Here is an 18,946-nt window from a genome sequence, read left to right on the forward strand (position 1 = left end):
CTGGAAAGTGTTAGGAATAGACACGTCACGTGTTATCTCATTAGAAAGGGAACAGTAATCTCAGATGCATGGATGAACATCAACTGAAATGGAGCTAGGATGGGGAGAGCAGGGCCACAATCCAATCACACCTCCAATAGACAGTGCACTGACTGACCTCATCCGACTGACGAATAGTCTTCAGTGCAATCCACACGGTGCCCACCATGGTGTCCCAGATCAGTCCTTTGTTCCATACCTCCACACTCAGACCCAGGTCCAGGCGACTAATCTCACTAAAGAAAAGAAGAAAGTCCTTTGAGGAAAGCCAGATAACATAAAAGATACTGTTTTGCTAAACCTTGATCATGTTCTCACCAGGATTTTGTCTGCAGGGAAACTCAAAATGTCCCATAATGCTGCAATCATCCCTTAGGTTCCTAGAAACTTATATAAAGTATTCATAGAAAAATGGCTTCAATATAGTTATATAAGATGAGTAAAGTTCTACAGACCTACTATACAGCATAGTGCCTAGAATTAACAATAAGGTATTGTACAGCTAAAAATTTATTGGGGGGGGGGGGGTAGCGCTATGGCGCAGCAGGCTAACTCCCTGGCCTGAAGCACCGGCATATCATATGGGCGCCAGTTCAAGACCCGGCTGCTCCACTTACAATCCAGCTCTCTACTATGGCCTGGGAAAGCAGTAGAAGATGGCCCAAGTCCTTGGGCCCCTGAACCCATGTGGGAGACCAGGAGGAAGCTCCTGGCTCCTGGCTTTGGATCAGCACAGCTCCGGCCATTGCAGCCAATTGAGGAGTGAACCATAGGATGGAAGACTTCTCTCTCTCTCTCTCTCTCTCAGCTCCTGGCTCCTGGCTCCTGGCTTTGGATCAACACAGCTCCGGCTGTTGCAGCCAATTGAGGAGTGAACCATAGGATGGAAGACTTCTCTCTCTCTCTCTCTCTCTCTCTCTCTCTCTCTCTCTGCCTCTCCTCTCTGTGTAACTCTGACTTGCAAATAAATAAATAAATCTTTTTTTTTTAAATTTATTTGACAGGTAGAGTCATGGACAGTGAGAGAGAGAGACAGAGAGAAAGGTCTTCCTTCCGTTGGTTCACTCCCCAAATGGCTGCTACGGCCAGCACTTGGACCCCCCCCCGGGGGGGGGTGGGGAGAAGAACACAAGGAAACTAATGGAAGTTATGTATATTTACTACCTTATGGTAACAGTAATAATACATATGCCCAAACACATCAAATTGTACACACTAATTATGTGCATTTTTGTACATAATCACACCTCAATGAAGCTGGGAAAAAGAAGACAAGTGCTTTTGTCAGTCTGTCCTTTAAAAATACAATTGGGGAGCTGGTGCTGTGGCATAGCGGGTAAAACCGCCAGCTGCAGTGCTGGCATCCCATATGGTTCGAGTCCCGGCTGCTTCACTTCCAATCCAGCTCTCTGCTATGGCCTGGGAAAGCAGTAGAAGATGGCCCAAGTCCTTGGGCCCCTGCACCTGCGTGAGACCTAGAAGAAGCTCCTGGCTCCTGGCTTTGGAATGGCGCAGCTCAAGCTGGGGAGTGAACCAGTGGATGAAGATTCTCTCTCTCTCTCTCACTCTCTCTCTCTGCCTCCTGCTCTTTGTAACTCTGCCTTTCAAATAAATAATATTAAAAAATAAATAAAATATAAAAGTACAATCAGGGGTAGACTAATGTAGCTCCACCAAAAAAAAATGAGGTGAAGGCTTGAGGTAATTACTGCCAGGCCAGCCTGCCTGCCTATAATTTCTACCCTTAGGCAACAGTTTTATGTTTCATCGTTAATAGTAGCACTGCCTAACTTCTATCTATGGGCTGCATACAGGGAACGTCTAGTAAAGGTAAGTTTTCTGTATTAGATTCACGAAAACAACTCCAAGCAGAAGTAAAAGCATCACCGAGAACAAAGTTTGGTGGGAACATGTGGTGAGAAGCAGGTGTGAGACTGGACCGTGCCGCCTCACACCACTCAGCCCCTGGAGAACCCATTAGTCATTATCAATTAAACTGGACACCGTCATTCAAACAAAATTATTACAGGATAATGATAAATACTATTATCTTCCTTTAATGATGAAAGAAAAAATATTTGAAAAGAAATCTTCTAGAAAGAGCCAGATAACCATCACGCAAAAGCAATGTCATACATAGTAAAGTATCTGTTTGGAAGGACTCATTCAAACAAAACCACAGCCTTAAGGGGAACATGCAGATACTTATGTTAATGATAAAAACATTCTTGGGCCGGCGCCATGGCTTAACAGGCTAATCCTCCGCCTTGTGGCGCCAGCACACTGGGTTCTAGTCCCGGTTGGGGCGCTGGATTCTGTCCCGGTTGCCCCTCTTCCAGTCCAGCTCTCTGCTGTGGCCCGGGAAGGCAGTGGAGGATGGCCCAAGTCCTTGGGCCCTGCACCCGCATGGGAGACCAGGAGAAGCACCTGGCTCCTGGCTTTGGATCAGCGAGATGCGCCGGCCGCAGCGGCCATTGGAGGGTGAACCAACGGCAAAAAGGAAGACCTTTCTCTCTGTCTCTCTCTCTCACTGTCCACTCTGCCTGTCAAAAAAAAAAAAAAAAGATAAAAACATTCTCCAGAAAGCCCTGATTGATTTCAGGAGAAAGGCAAGGAAGACAAGAAAAGGCCAATTTCAGCAGAAAAAGTAGAAAGGCATTCTTGGGAAAACAGCTATTCATCACAAACAGAAGTTTCAAATTCATGTTTAATTTTAAAAAAAAAGAGCTTGACAGGACTGGCACTGTAGCACAGAGGGTTAAAGCCAAGGCCTGCAGCGCCGACATTCCATCTGGGTGATGGTTCAAGTCCTTGTTGTTCCACTTCCAATCCAGCTCCCTGTTAATATACCTGGGAAAGAAGCAGAAGATGGCCCAAGTCCTTGGGCCCCTGAACCAATGTAGGAGACCCAGAAAAAGCTCCTGGCTCCCAGCTTCAGCCTGGCCCAAACTGGTCATTGCGGCCATTTGGGGAGCGAATTAGTAGATGGAAGATCTGTCTCTCCTTCCCTTTCTGTAACTCTTTCAAATAAATAAATAAATCTTAAAAAAAAAAAAAAAAAAAAAGGCAGCGGCAGCAGCAGCTTGGGGCCAGGCATTTGGTGTAGTGGCTTAAGTCCCTACCAGGGATGCCCACATCCCATATTGAGGTACCTAGTTAGAGTTTCGACTACTCAGCTTCTGATCCAGCTTCCAGCTAATGTGAACCCTGGGAAGCAGCAAGTGATAGCTCAAGTACTTGAGTTCCTGACACCCATGAGCGAGACCCATATGGAGTTCCAGGTTCCTGGCTTTGGCCTGACCCAGTCTTGGTTGTTATATTTGGGGAGTGAACCAGAAGATGACAGATAAATCGATCGATCGATCAATCGATCTCTCTCTGACTCTCCTGCCTTTCAAATAAAATGATTCTTTTTAAAAATCAGTTTAAAGAAAGCTTGGTGGGGCTGGTGCTGTGGCACAGTGGGTTAATGCCCTGGCCTGAAGCACCGGCATCCCATATGGACGCCGGTTCTAGTCCCGACTGCTCCACTTTCTTTTCTTTTTTTTTTTTTAATTAAACTTTTATTTAATGAATATAAATTTCCAAAGTACAGCTTATGGGTTACAATGGCTTCCCCCTCCCAAAACTTTCCTCCCATCCACAACCCTCCCCCCTCCCGCTCCCTCTCCCCTTCCTATCACATCATGATTCATTTTCAATTCTCTTTATATACAAAAGATCAGTTTTGTATATATTAGGTAACGATTTCAATAGTTTTCCCCCATATAGCAACACAAAGTGAAAAAAAAAATACTGTTGGAGTACTAGTTATAGCATTAAATAAGAGTGTACAGCACATTAAAGACAGAGATCCTACATAATATTTTTTTTAAATTAATTAATTTTCTATGCCATTTCCAATTTAACACCAGGTGTTTTTTTTTTTTCATTTCCAATTATCTTTATATACAGAAGATCGATTCAGTATGTAATTAGTAAAGATCTCATCAGTTTGTACCCACGCAGAAGCACAAAGTGTAAAAATACTGTTTCAGTACTAGTTATAGCATCACTGCACATTAGACAACACATTAAGGACAGATCCCACATGGGATGTAAGTACACAGTGACTTCTGTTGCTGACTTAACAATTTGACACTCCTGTTCATGGCATCAGTAATCTCCCTAGGCTCTAGTCATGAGTTGCCAGGGCTATGGAAGCCTTTAGAGTTCGCTGACTTTGATCTTGTTCCGATAGGGTCACACCGACTGCTCCACTTTCAATCCAGCTCTCTGCTATGGCCCAAGGATTTGGGAGACCTGGAAGAAACTCCTGGCTCCTGGCTTCAGGGCGGCACAGTTCCGGCCTTTGCAGCCAATTCGGGAGAGAACCATCGGACGGAAGACCTCTCTCTCTCTCTGCCTCTCCTCTATCTGTGTAACTCTGACTTTCAAATAAATAAATAAATTTGAAAAAATAAATTAAATTAAAATAAAAGAAAGAAAGCTTGGCTTTCCTATTGTAATACAAGATAATGCTTCCAGACTCAAACATTTGGAATGTGAATTTATAACCAAAGAATTCATGTCAGGTTTGTTAAAAATATGCAAAGAAAAAAATGTCCCCTTTATATAAATACAATAGAGTTTATCTATCTATTGAAATAATATGTCCGAGTACTTACAATACATATACCCGGTATACTGGATTAGACACACAATATAGGAACCAATTAAAAAAAAAATATTTATCTGAAAGGCAGAGTTACAGAGTGAGGAGACAGAGAAACAGAGAGAGAGAGAAACAGAGAGAGAGAGAGAGATCTTCCATCCACTGGTTCACTCTCCAAATGGCTACAACAGCAGGTCTGGACCAGGCAGAAGCCAGTAGTTTCTCTGGGTCTTCCTCGTGGGTGGCAGGGGACCAAACACCTGGGCCATCTTCTGCTGCTTTCCCAGGTGCAACAGCAGGGAGCTGGATTGGAAGTAGAGCAGCGGGACTAGAACCAGTACCCCATATGGGGTACAGCTTAACACACTGGGGCATAGTGCCAGACCCAGGACTCAATTCTTGTCTCTAAAAACTTCTAAGCTATCTGCATAGCTATTAAAGCCACAAAGTACATAACTAAACCCAGCCACACCAAGGTGTTCACAGCATGGAAACAACTTTGGCACAAACTCAGTTTCTTTAAAAAAAAAAAAAATTATTTATTTGAAAGTTACACAGAGAAAGAAGGAGAGGCAGAGCGAGAGCGAGAGAGCAAGAGAGAGGTCTTCCATCCGATGTTTCACTCCCCACTGGCCACTACGGCCAGAGCTGCAGGGTCTCCCACATGGGTGCAGGGGCCAGTCTTGGGCCATCCTCTACTGCTTTCCCAGGCCATAGCAGAGCGCTGGATCAGAAGTGGAGCAGCTGGGGTCTCGAACCAGCGCCCATATGGGATGCCGGTGCTACAGGTAGCAGCTTTACCCACTATGCCACAGCACTGGCACCAACAAATTCATAGTTTCACTTGGGTAATTAACCAGTCTTGTAAAATACATGTAGGACCTCATAAATCTATCTGATGTATCTCATTTAATTTGGGAAAAGAAAAATTGCTTGGGGACACATAAAAAATATTTCCAAAGTAACTCCTAAATAGCATCTCAAGCCAACAGATTAAAGAAACCACCAGAAGTCATTGATAGTTTGACTTGAGGGGCTGGTGCTGTGGCATAGCAGATTAAGCTGATGCCTGCAGTGCTGGTTTCCCACATGGGTGCTGGTTGGAATCCCAGTTGTTCCACTTCTGATCCAGCTCCCTACTAATGCACCTGGGAAAGCAGTGAAAGATGGCCAAAGTGCTTGGGCTCTTGCTACCCACGTAGGAGACCTGGATGAAGCTCCTGGCTCCTAACTTCAGTCTGGCCCAGCTCTGGCTGTTGCGAACATTTGGGGAGTCAACCAGCCCATAGACTCCCTCTGCCTCTGCCTCTCCTTCTCTGTAACTCTGCCTTTCAAATAAATAAATAAATCTTTAAGAAAAAATTTTTGACTTGTACACAGGAAGAAAATCTGGGGTGAGCATGTGGCATAGAAGGTTAAGTGACCACTTGGGATGCCCAGATCTGGGGTGTCTGGGATCCAATCTCAGCTCTCCGTTTTTTGTTTTTGTCTTTTTTTTTTTTAAAGACTTATTTATTTATCCAAAAGGCAGAGTTACAGAGAGAGAAGAGAGACAGAGATCTACTATCTGCTGTTTCACTCCCCAGATGCCACCCAGGGCTGGGCCAGGCTGAAGCTAGAAACCAGGAATTCTATCTGGGTCTCCCATGTGGCTGGCAGACACCCAAGCACCTGGAGCACTTTCTGCTGCTTTCCCAGGGGCATTAGGAGAAAGTTGGATCAGAAATGGAGCAGCAGGGGCCAGCGCTGTGGCACTGTGGGTAAAGTCACATCTACAGTGCCGACATCCCATATAGGCACCGGTTTGAGTCCTCGCTGTTCCAATTCCAATCCAGCTTGCTCCCATGGCCTGGGAAATCAGTGGAAGATGGCCCAAGTCCTTGGGCCCCTGCACCCACGTGGGAGACCTGGAAGAAGCTCCTGGCTTCTGGCTTCAGTTCAGCTGAGTTCCAGCCATTGAGATCATTTGGGGAGTGAACCAGCGGACGGAAGGCTTCTCTCTGCCTCTGCCTCTCTAAAGCTCTTTCAAATAGATAAATCTTAAAAAAAAAAAAAAAAATGTGGACCAGCCTTGACTCGAACCAGCGGTTTAACACCCTATGCCACAATGCTGCTCCCCCCTCTTTTTTTTTTTTTTTTTTTTTAAGATTTCAGTCTCACTTTCCAGCTTCTTGCTAATACACACCCTGGAAGGCAGCAAATAGTGGCTCAAGAGCTTGAGTCCCTATCTCTCTTGTGGGTGACCCATTTCAAATTCCTGGCTTCTGGCTTTGTCCTGGATTTGGGGAGTGAATCAGCAGACAGATCTCTCTCCCTCTCTCTCTCTCTCATTTCTCTGTTTTTCAAATGAATAAAAATTTTAATATACAGTCAAATAAAAAGAGTTGCAAAAGAAAAAGAGAAGACAAAAGTCTATTTCTCAGAGAACTCTCTGGGGAGTGAGGCCCAAACAATGAGGTTATTTTCTATAAGAAGTCTCTCATTTCAGGTACATTTGCTTAACAGGCTCAATTATGCGGAAGCTGAGAGGTCTTTTTATAACTCATCCCCAGGGCCCTGGTAAAGTTTCTTCTCTGTTAATTAACTAAATCAAGTGTATAAGTGCATATGTGTATAAAAGACTATGGGCTAGACAAATTCACATCAATATGTAGAAATGTCCGCTTTGCCTTTTTCTAAAAAAAAAGATTAATTTGAAAGGCAGAGTTACTGAAAGAGAGACAGAGACAGACAGACAGAGAGATCTTGCATCCACTGGTTCATCCCTCAAAGAGCTTCAGTGGCTGGAGTTCAGCAGATCCAAAGCCAGGAGCCAAGAGCATCTTCCAGGTCTCCCACGTGGATGCAGGGGTCCAAGCACTTGGGCCGTCCTCTGCTGCTTTCCCAGGTGCCCCAGCAGGGAACTAGATTGCAATTATAACAACCTGTGCCTTTATGGGATGCCAGCACTGCAGGCAGTGGCTTTACCTGCTAAGCCACAGCACTGGCTCCCCTCTTTGCCCTTAAGAAATGAATAATCTAGTCCTGAAAGTAAGATACAGAAATATTAAAGATAAATAGTATGAGAAATGCCAAAATGAATAGTAAATACTGCTATCAGGGAGAAAGACAGGCAACCAGTAATGGAGTTGCTAGTCTACAAAGGATAAGATAAAAGGAATAAGGAATAAGATGAACAGAAAGGTAGAGAAAATATATAATAAAACCCATGTTGAAAAGGGAAAAGGGGAAAAATTCACACATCTCAATGTGGGAGACAGGGAAGAAAATTCAGGCATATCACAGAAGGGTTGAAAAGGAAGTGTTATAGGACATAGGAAATTAAACACATAAGAATAAAGCTAGCTGTAGGGATGGGAGGCAGCAGATCACAGCATTTCACATGCTGCAGAGAGCTGTATAGGAAGTGATCACCTAGCTGGAAGTCAGAGGGCAGCAGGATCACAAGGTTTATATACCAGAGCTGGAACCATGTGGTAATGTGGCTGAGTTAGTCACCTACCTTGTAGCTTCGAGTAGCCATCCAACTAGCTTACAAGTTTTTGGAGATAAGAACTGGGTCCTATATTATGTGTCTACCCCACAGTGCTAGGTATATGGTAAAACTTAACAAGAAATATGGGAAGCGACTTCCATTCTCTGGTTCACTCCTCAAATGTCCACAACAGTCATGACTGAGTCAAGCTAAAGCCAGGAGCTTGGAACTCCATCTGTTCTTCCATGTTGAGGGGCAGGGACCCAAGTACTTCAGCCATCAGTGCTACTTCCCGGGGTGTAAATTAACAGGGAGCTGGATCAGAAACAGAGGAGCCAGGACTTGAGCCAGGCACTCTGATATGCGAAGGCATCACAAGTGGTGTTTTCACCGCTGCACCAAATGCCCATTCCCAGTCTGTTTCTTTTTGAACTTCAGTTCTGCTTTGGTTTCCATGACACCACCTGGCTCTCCTTCTACCTCTCCCCTCACTCCTTTGTCCTCCTCTTTAAATGCTGGTGCTCTTTAGGCTCTACCCCAGTAGCTTTTCTCACCATATACAATCTCTCTCTAAACTTTCTCATCTCCACCTATAGCTTCAACTGACTTCTCTGAGTGCCAGTTCCAGATTTCTAACTGCTTTTTGTAACTCTTATTACCTGCCCTGTAAGAATCCCAAATATAAGCTTGTCCATAATTGATCTCCCATTAACTCTGTCCTTGTGAGTGACATACCACTCACACAATCATGCAAGCAGATCTTTAGGTTCAACTTCCTCAACATCTTCTACACGTTGTTTTCTGTATAACCTTCTGTCACTGTCTTAACCTATGCCCCCATAATCCTACCTTTAACCATTATACTAAACCTTCCTAAATGGTACTATAAGCAGCAATGTATGAGGTACTTGAAAAAAGTTCATTTAAAATGAAATTAAAAGATAAGCTTACTTTGGTGCAAAATTTTTGAAAACCCATTTTTTTTCATAATATTCATTTCCATTGACTTTTTAAAGAACCTGCAAACAAAAATAAATTCATCTTTTAATTCTATTTTCCACAAATTTTCTGAAATATTCTTAAATTAAAAGCCCAGAGAACTGGAATCTTTCCCTACAAAAATAATCATCATCCCTATGTTTCTCTGAGCTGCACTAGAAAACTTGCAAAGTAATTTCAATTTCAAATTCCACAGCAATTTCAATATTTGATCTCCTTTGACCTCTTTACGCCCACCTTGCACACCCAAAAGGATAAGTACAACCTTGAAGAAAAACAGACCTTTACAGATAAGGAAACTGGCACTGGTGATATTCTATATTTTTCTCCCATTTTCTGGAGAAGAGAAAGAACACTGAAATTTAAGGGGGAAAAAGGGGAATATCAAGTTTCTAAAGCTATAACTTAAAATCAAAACATAGTGGCACCAGTGTCGTGATGCAGTGGGCTAAGCCACCACAGGTAAAGCCAGCATCCTACATCAGAGCACCAGTTCAAGTCCCAGCTGCTTTGCTTCCAATCCAGCTCCCCAACACACGTGGGAAGGCAGCAGATGACGGTCCAAGTGCTTGGGCCCCTGCCGTCCATGTGGGAGGCATGGATGGAATTTCAGGCTTCCAGGTTCTACTTGGAGCAGCCCTGGCTGTTGTAGTCATTTTGGGGGTAAACCAGCAGATGGAAGATCTGTCTCTCCATGTTTCTCTATCACTCTGCCTTCTAAATAAATAAAATAAATATTTTTTTAAAAAATCAAAACATGGGGGCCAGCACCGTGGCATAGTAGATAAAGCCACTGCCTGCAGCACCAGCATCCCAATGCACCTAGGAGAGCAGTGGAAGATGGCCCAAGTCCTTGGGAGAACCCAGTCTCCCAAGGGAGAGCAGGGGAAGATGGCCCAAGTCCTTGGGAGAACCCAGTCTCCCAAGGGAGAGCAGGGGAAGATGGCTCAAGTCCTTGGGAGAACCCAGTCTCCCAAGGGAAAGAAGGGGAAGATGGCTCAAGTCCAGGTGGGAGATCCGGATGAAGCACCTGGCTCCTGGCTTCAGCCTGGCCCAGACGTGGCCACTTGCAGCCATTTGGAGAGTGAACCAGTGGATTGGAGATCACTCGCTCTCTCTCCCTCTCTGTAACTGTTTTAAATAAATCTTTAAAAAAGATAAAAAATAATTTTGTGCCATTACATACAAAATTTTATCAAGGTTTACTCATTTTAGTTAATTAAATGAATATGGGACATTTTAATCCATAAAGCAAAAGTATTATGAACACAGAAACATTCATCCTCTAAAGTCAATGACTTAGCTACAAAGACAATAGTTCAGGATCTCACATGCATAGCCACATCAAAGTGCTGTTTCAACAGCATGTTAAGAATACTGTAGTAAGCTCTGATTCTGACCACTGAGAAAATCTGATGAGGTACTCACACACATCATTCATCTTTTAATTATGAATGCATGAAAGAAAATAACTACAAATGTACTTCACCTACCACAAACGTCACTTATTCCTTGAACTGAAGTTTTCAAAAATATTTAACAGTATTAGTACATCTTATAAATCTTAGACATACACAAAATCTTTGTTTCCTTTAACGCAATGACTTAAAAAGATTATAGCACAAGCAGGCATGCAGCTGCTGCAAAGTACTTACAACATGAAATCTTGTTCCCAGCAAGGTTGATCACCACGGACTGCTACAGTTGTGCTCTTCACATTCTGCACTTTCAGGGTCACATACGTGTTAAATTTATCTGAAAAAAATGAAAAGTTAAGATTAATAGTACTCAGATTTCTTATCCATTCTCACATGGCCCTTGGAATATGTCACACCCAAATTAAAGTATTACATATAGAAGAAAAAAATGAAGCCATATATTGTACAATATAGCTTCACTTGAGGCACCATAGAGTTGCATGTATTATAAAACTATACACTACCTTCAAAATCATGATATAATATGGTGCTTCTTCCAAATTTTAGGAAATATATTTTATATATGACCTAGAAGACACACACACACTGAAAAGCTTCACAAAATACAAGAGAAAACTGATGGGGCTGGCGCTGTGGCTCAGTAGGTTAATCCTCCACCTGCGATGCTGGCATCCCATATGGGCACTGGTTCTAGTCTCGGCTGCTCCTCTTCCAATCCAGCTCTCTGCTGTGGCCTGGGAAAGCAGTAGAAGATGGCCCAAATCCTTGGGCCCCTGCACCCACGTGGAAGACTGGGAGGAAGCACCTGGCTCCTGGCTTCAGATCAGCACAGCTCTGGCCGTTGTGGCCATTTGAAGAGTGAACCAACAGATGGAAGACATTTCTGTTTCTCCCTCTCACTGTCTGTAACTCTACCTCTCAAATAAATAAATAAAATCTTAAAAAGAAAGAAAGAAAGAAAGAAAGAAAGAAAGAAAGAAAGAAAGAAAGAAAGAAAGAAAGAAAGAAAGAAAGAAAGAAAGAAAGAAAGAAAGAAACTGATACACTCAGGGATGGCCTTGTGGCAAAGGTCAAGCAGTCACTTGCCATGCAGGCATCCCATATTGGAGTGCTGGTTTGAGTCCTGGTTGCTCCCCTTCCAATCCAGTTTCATGTTAAAGTCCCTGCAAAGACAGCAGATGATGGCCTAAGTGTTTGGGCTGCTGTCATCTATATGGGAGAACAGAATCGAGTTCTTGGCTCCTTGCTTTGGCCTGGCCCAGTCCTGGATGTTACAGTCATTTGGGGAGTAAGTTAGCAGATAGAGAGTATCTAACTTTCTCTTCCCTTCCCTTTCTCCCTCTCTCTCTCCATTATGCTACCTTTCAAATAAATATTTTTTTAAAAAGTGATACACTGATGTTTCCTATTCTAATTTAATCTACTAAGATGTTAACTATAACCTACTAAACTTACGTTATAGCCCATCAAGCAGTTCAGAAAAATAAAATGAATTGATGATATAAGAAAGATTTGTAAATCTAATAAGACATAGTAAGAGAACTGTTGACAAGGAAAAGAACTGAGGAGAAATCCACAACAAGGAAGCGGATTTCAAATTTCATCTAGCTCATTTGGCTCACAGTACAAGTTACATTAAAAAGAAACACCATCAGAGAGTAGAGAAAAAGAAACTCTCTAACCTTAGAGTATAAAGGGAGTACTATATAAAGGCAGTAACATGGAATCCAAAGCTTGGAAGTCTGACTTGTCGCTTAACACAGCATATTTTGTGCTCACTCTTCTACATTTACCTCAGCCATTATTAAGGGCACTAAATTTAGGGTTTGCTTTCCTATGTAACAAATTAACCACAGTTTTATAAAATGAAAAACAGCAAACCATAATTGACTCATAAAATTGGCAAATATTGTTTAAAATTAGAAAAGATATGGGAAAATGGACTCTCACATATTTCTAACAGAAGGCAAATCTTCATTTTAAGTATCATTAGAAATTATGTATTTTATCCTTATCAATATGGCAAGCAAATAACAACACTAAATACCTACAAAGATAAAAGTCCATTCATATGAGAGGGATCCCCATCCATATCCAGTAGCAGCACTGCATATACTGAGCTATTCTGTATAGCCCATGATCTTGGACTCCACTTCCCCATGACCAAGTGTGCACAAATGACAAGACCAGGTATACACACAATCAAAAGCAGCCAATCCAAGGGCTGGTCAAAAGCCAAGACCAATGTGATTCCCTCTCAATGGATTTTAAATAAGAAGTGGAGGGAGGGAAGAATAATGACAATTGGAGGTGCTAAAACTGGAAGGCCAGGCAAATAAATTCCGCTGGAGTAGCTGTGAGATGGACCTGTATAAGATGGGTAAATATAAACAGCCAGCTGGGAGAGAAAGAGCAGATTCGGAGAAAGAAGCCCTAACACAGAACCAGTAAAGAGAGAAGTAGGCTCAGAAACAGCTGTACTTCCTGTTGCACCAAGTCCGGTTTTTCAGGTTTTCCTGGGTCCCAAGTATGTTCACATTTTTCCAATAACCCCACCAGCCCCCTCCCCCTTTCCTCAGCTGTAACCAGAATAAATCTTTGTAACTTGATATTCACAATTAAGGACATGCGTATTAACATAAGCAGGTGCCATTTTTCATAACATTTACAGTTGATACAGATTTGCGAAAATAAATGCTCATGCACTACTGGTATCAGTATAATCTAGCCAAAACTCTCACAAGAGTTTGGCAGTAGCTCTCAAGTTTTTTCAAAATACATACCTTTGACCCAGCAAGTCTATTCCTGGACTCTAGCACACATGTCTGCAAAACTGGGCCATGATAAATGCCCAGAAACATTCGTCACTTATAATAGCAAAAATATGGAAAAACCTGAACACTCATTAAATAGGGACCTAGGACACAAGTCTACAGCAAACGTTTGTACAGTATCTCAAAGCATTAGATACAGGAGCCAGCACTGTGGATTAGTAAGTTAAGCTTCCGCCTGCGGCGCTGGCATCTCATTTGGGCGCCAGTTAGAGTCCCAGCTGCTCCTCTTCTTATCCAGCTCTCCGCTAATGGCCTGGGAAAGCAGTAGAAGATGGCCCAAGTGCTTGGGCCCCCGCATGCACATGGGAGACTGGAGAAGTTCCTGGCTCCTGGCTTCGGATTGGCCCAGCTCTGGCCGTTGGGGCCAACTGGGGAGTGAACCAGCAGATTGAAGATCGATCCCTCCCTCCCTCCCTCCCCCTCTCTGTAATTCTGCCTCTCAAATAAATAAATAAATCTTTTTAAAAATAAAAGAATTAGATATACATACATAGATTTTCATGATGTGCTGGAGAAAAAAGCATGACGTACAAAGGTATGCACAGCATGATCCATTTGTGTATACATACACATACACAAAAAAAGTCTGAGATAATATATCAGAAGTTCTAGTTACTTGAGAAAGAACTGGGTTGTCCAAGAGGAAAGAAGACTAATTTTTAACTAGAGATAATAGATACAAGCTTCTTTAATGTTTTACAACGATTTTAATTAGTAATTTCATAACCTAGTAAATTAATGAATTAATTTAATCACTAATAATTTTTATTTTTATTTTTTAATTTATTTGATAGATAGAGTTAGATAATGAGAGATAGAGAGAAAGGTCTTCCCTCCAATGGTTCACCCCCCAAATGGCAGCCACGGCCGGAGCTACGCTGATCCGAAGCCAGGAGCCAGGTGCTTCTTCCTGGTCTCCCACGTGGGTGCAGGCACCCAAGCACTTGGGCCATCCTCCACTGCCCTCCCGGGCCACAGCAGAGAGCTGGACTGGAAGAGGGGCAACCGGGACTAGAACCTGGCACCCATATGGGATGCCGGCGCCGCAGGCGGAAAATTAACCAAGTGAGCCACGGCGCAGGCCCCAATTTAATCACTAATTAAATGGATTAGTGAGTGTTTAAAAAATTAATTAAATGAAATTAACAATTTTTAAAGGGTTTATTTTAAGTCACGGCAAGTAAAGGGGAAGAAAGGACATAATAACAGAAAGCTGGGCTTACCTGGTGAACCCTGGAATTTGGCTCTTTTAACTGCAAAAAAAAAATAATAATAATTAATTTTTGCAAATTCATTTTACTTAACCAGCACTTCTGAAGCATCAATCATGTACTGACATTAGAGACAGAATTTGATTTTTTTTTTTTTTTTTTTTTTTGGGACAGGCAGTGAGAGAGAGAGAGAGAAAGGTCTTCCTTCCATTGGTTCACCCCCTAAATGGCTGCTACGGCCAGCCCACTGCGCTGATCCAAAGCCAAGAGCCAGATGCCAGGTGCTTCTCCTGGTCTCCCATGGGGTGCAGGGCCCAAGCACTTGGGCCATCCTCCACTGCCTTCCCAGGCCACAGCAGAGAGCTGGACTGGAAGAGGAGCAACCGGGACAGACCCCGGCGCCCCATCAGGACTAGAACCTGGGGTGCCGGCGCCGCAGGCGGAGGATTAGCCTAGTGAGCCATGGTGCCGGCCATAGAATGTGATTGTTAAATATAGTTCTTCATAAAAGAATCTGGGACTTCTGTTCAAAGTTTAAATAGCAGAATTAGAAAGGCCCTTACAAATCAGTCTAATTAATTTCATATCCAATATGAAAATCTATGTTCCAGTCTTCTGACAAGGACATGGAGAGCCAAATCACTCTTATAGCAGCCAATGAGTTTTCTGTTAGATATCTAAGGTTTAACTTACAAATGTTCCTTATTTAAAACCCATTGTAGAAACTCCCTCCCTTCAGTTCATGCTACAAAGGAGCACAAGAGAGATTCAGACAGCAGCTCTTAAAACAGGAGTGAAAAATAACTTCCTCCTGAGAACATGGAGGACCTCTTGTTAAAATGACCACAAACAAAAGACTTTCCAGAAAGTCAGCAGAGAACTACACAATCCCACACTGGAACTGCACACACCAGCTCACAGGAAAGGCCAAAGGCCATACATGCAGGAGAACTTCCAAATTCCAGAAAGCACCAAATATCAATAAAGAAGATTAGGTCTACGTGTCATGGTGGGGGGAGGGGAGATAAAAGGAAACCCCCAAATGCAATGCCTCTTAAAGATACTTAAAAGTATAGATCTGCCATCCTCCTTTCCATTATAAATGGCATTATAATTATTAATTAGCTGGCATCCAAGCCCTGCTTAACTCTGTGAGGCAGTGGGCTACACAGTGTCTTTTAAAAGCCCCCCACCATTTTCAGACAGCTCTTACTGCTAAGACCTTTTACTGCGTCACATTATGTCCTATGTAGCCTCACGTCACTTCACATCCTCTTCTCAAATAAGTGTTCTTTTTCATAAGCAGAAAGTACACATCTTTCTGAATAGCCTAGCTAAGACTATCTTAAAAATATTAAGATTTGCAATTACTTGGCCAGCGCCGCAGCTCACTAGGCTAATCCTCTGCCTACGGCGCTGGTAGTCTGGGTTCTAGTCCCAGTTGGGGCGCCGGATTCTGTCCCGGTTGCTCCTCTTCCAGTCCAGCTCTCTGCTGTGGCCTGGAAAGGCAATGGAGGATGGCCCAGGTCCTTGGGCTCTGCTCCCGCATGGGAGACCAGGAGGAAGCACCTGGCTCCTGGCTCCTGGCTTCGCATAGGCACAGCACGCCGGTCGTAGCGGCCATTTGGGGGGTGAACCAACGGAAGGAAGACCTTTCTGTCTCTCTCTCTCTCTAACTCTGCCTGTCAAAAAAAAAAAAAAAAAAGATTTGCAATTATTAACTGATCAATAAGCATAAATTTGCCATTTAGCTAGTCAGCAACACAACAATGGTTCAGGGCCAGGGCTGTGATGCAGCAGGTAAAGCCACCGCCTGCGACTTTGCCATCCTATGCAGGAGCTGCCTTAAGCCCCGACTGCTTCAATACTAATGTGCCGGGGAAGGCACTGTGAATCTCAAACTTCAACACACGTCAGCACCATCTGGGGAGTTGTTAAACACAAACTGTGGAGCAACGGGTTAAGCTGCTGCCTGTGATGCTGGTATTCCAGATTAGCAACAGTTGGAGGCCCGGCTGCTCTATTTCTAATCCAGCTTCCTGCTAAAGTACCTGGGAAAGCAGCAGAAGGTGATCCAAGTGCTTAGGTCCCTGACATCAGTGTGGGAGACCAGGATGGAGTTTCAAACACCTGGCTTTAGCCTGACCCAGCCCCAGTCATTGCAGGAGTGAACCGGAGGCTGGATGATCTCTTTATCTGTCACTCCTCCTTTCAAATAAATCAATCTTTTTTAAAAAGAAACACACACACAAACTGCAGGATTCAGCAGAGTGCAGTGGGGCCTGGGAATCTGAATTTCTAAAAGACCCCAAGAGATTTGATTGACATTTAGTGAGTAGTGAATACATATTTCTACACAAGTAGTTATACATAAATGGTCACAGTAACTTTAGTCATAGTAGCCAAAACCTGGAAAGTACTCAAATGTTCTGATCAACTGGTGAACGAACAAAAGATCTGTGGCATCCCCATCCAATGGTAAGGTACTCAACAAAAAAGAATCACTGGTACAGACAACACATGTGCATCTGAAAAGTAAAATATACTAAATGAAAGAAGCTACGCACAAAAACCACACACTGCATGATTCTATAGGATATGTTAGAAAAGGCAAAGCATAATATGAAGTAGACCAGTGCAAACGAACACAGAGGAGCTTTTGGGGTTGGTGGCATTGTTTTGTAACTCAACTAGTATTTACAGTACTATATTTGTCAAAACTCAAAGAACACACTTAAGATTGATAAGTGTTAGTGCATACAAATTACATCTCAATATAGATGATCAAAACAAAACTAGCAATCACACACATGAAAAGTTATTTCACAAATTCCAGATGCAGAAGGTATGTATCAGGTAATCAACTGAAGCAATGTCTGTAAAAGATTAGAGAATGGACTGAATGGTAAAATACATGTAATTTCACTATAAAACTGTACAGTATCTATTAAATAAGTAAGCTATTTACTAATATACTATCAGATGAAAATAAGGAATAGTCTTTATAATACCTTAAAAAAAAAAAAGGAGGTAAATATTTGGCACAGTGATTAAGATACTGATTGTGAGACCTACATCCCACATCAGAGTGCCTGGTTCAAGTCCTGGCTCTGCTTCCAATTCCAGTTTCCCGCTCATGTGCCTAGGAAGGGAGAAGATGGCCCAAATACTTGGGCCCTTACTACCCATGTGGAAGACTTGAATGGAGTTTTGGGCTCCTGACTTTAGCCTAGACCACCCTGGCCACTGCGACCATTTAGGGAGTGAACCCATGGATGGAAAATCCTGGCTTTGGCCAAGCCCAGCCCTGGCTGCTGCAGGTATTTGGGGGAATGAACAGCAAATGGAAGATGTGTTTTTCTGCCTTTCAAATAAAAATAAAAAATAAATTCAAATGAGAAACTGGTAATGATGAGTTAGTCATTTATACAGAAAATTATTAAAACCTTACCTCACGCTAGCACAAACATGAATTATAAATGGATTAAAAACCAACATGACAACTTTAAAACTTCCAGGGATCTGGCACTGTGGTGTAGTGGGTAAAGCTGCTGCCTGCAGTGCCAGCATCCCATATAGGCACTGGTTCAAGTCCCAGCTGCTCTTCTTCATATCCAGCTCTCTCCTGTGGCCTGGGAAAGCAGTGGAGGATGGCCCAAGTGGTTGGGCCCCTGTACCCGCATAGGAGACCCAGTTCTCCCACATGGGTGGCTGGGGTCCAAGTACCCAGACCATCTTCTGCTGCCTCCCCAGCCATAGCTGAGAGCTGCATTGAAAGTGGAGCAGCCCAGAATCAGCCCTTAAGGCATTCAGATCTGGCTAAAAAGCCCATGAGAGCATTTCAGACATGGAAAGTCAAGACACTGTGGCAAAAAGTGGCCTACATGAAAGATCTCTGGGAGTAGATCCCAGCGGAAAGAAAGGGCCATCAAAGAAGGAGGTACCTTTCTGTGAAGGAGGGGAGAACTTCTGCTTTACTTATGGTCCTGTCTAAATAATGAAGGAGTTTATGGACTCAAAAGGCTTCCATAGCCTTGGCAGCTCATGACAAGAGCCTCAGGTGATCACAGATGTCATAAATAAGAGTGTCAATTGTTAAATCAACAAGAGGAGTCACTGTGCACTTGCTCCCCATGTAGGACCTCTGTCCTTAATGAGTTGTACTGTGAGAATTAATGGTAAAACTTGTCTTCAAACAGTACTTTATACTTTGTGTGGGTGCAAACTGTTGAAATCTTTACTTAATATAGAGTTGGTCTTCTGTATATAAAGATAATTAAAAATGAATCCTAATA

The 18,946-nt window shown here is 43.0% G+C and overlaps 1 protein-coding gene across 4 annotated transcripts in view; it reads right to left on the reverse strand.

Annotated features, from left to right (window-relative positions):
* UNC13B (unc-13 homolog B) overlaps positions 1-18,946 on the reverse strand; it is a 224,691-nt gene that overhangs the window by 156,676 nt on the left and 49,069 nt on the right. For 3 of the 4 annotated variants that reach the window (XM_062208010.1, XM_062208006.1, XM_062208009.1), the window contains exons 2-4: positions 14,664-14,693; positions 10,823-10,922; positions 158-275 (exon numbers count right to left, since the gene is read on the reverse strand). In XM_062208010.1, coding sequence (XP_062063994.1) covers positions 158-275; positions 10,823-10,922; positions 14,664-14,693 — 248 coding nt within the window. Of the gene's footprint in view, positions 1-157; positions 276-9,119; positions 9,188-10,822; positions 10,923-14,663; positions 14,694-18,946 lie in introns of those variants that run through there. The other variant, XM_062208011.1, reaches the window with a different exon arrangement.

Source organism: Lepus europaeus, chromosome 12 (genome assembly GCF_033115175.1).
Source record: "Lepus europaeus isolate LE1 chromosome 12, mLepTim1.pri, whole genome shotgun sequence".
In the NCBI taxonomy this organism is placed as follows: domain Eukaryota; kingdom Metazoa; phylum Chordata; class Mammalia; order Lagomorpha; family Leporidae; genus Lepus; species Lepus europaeus.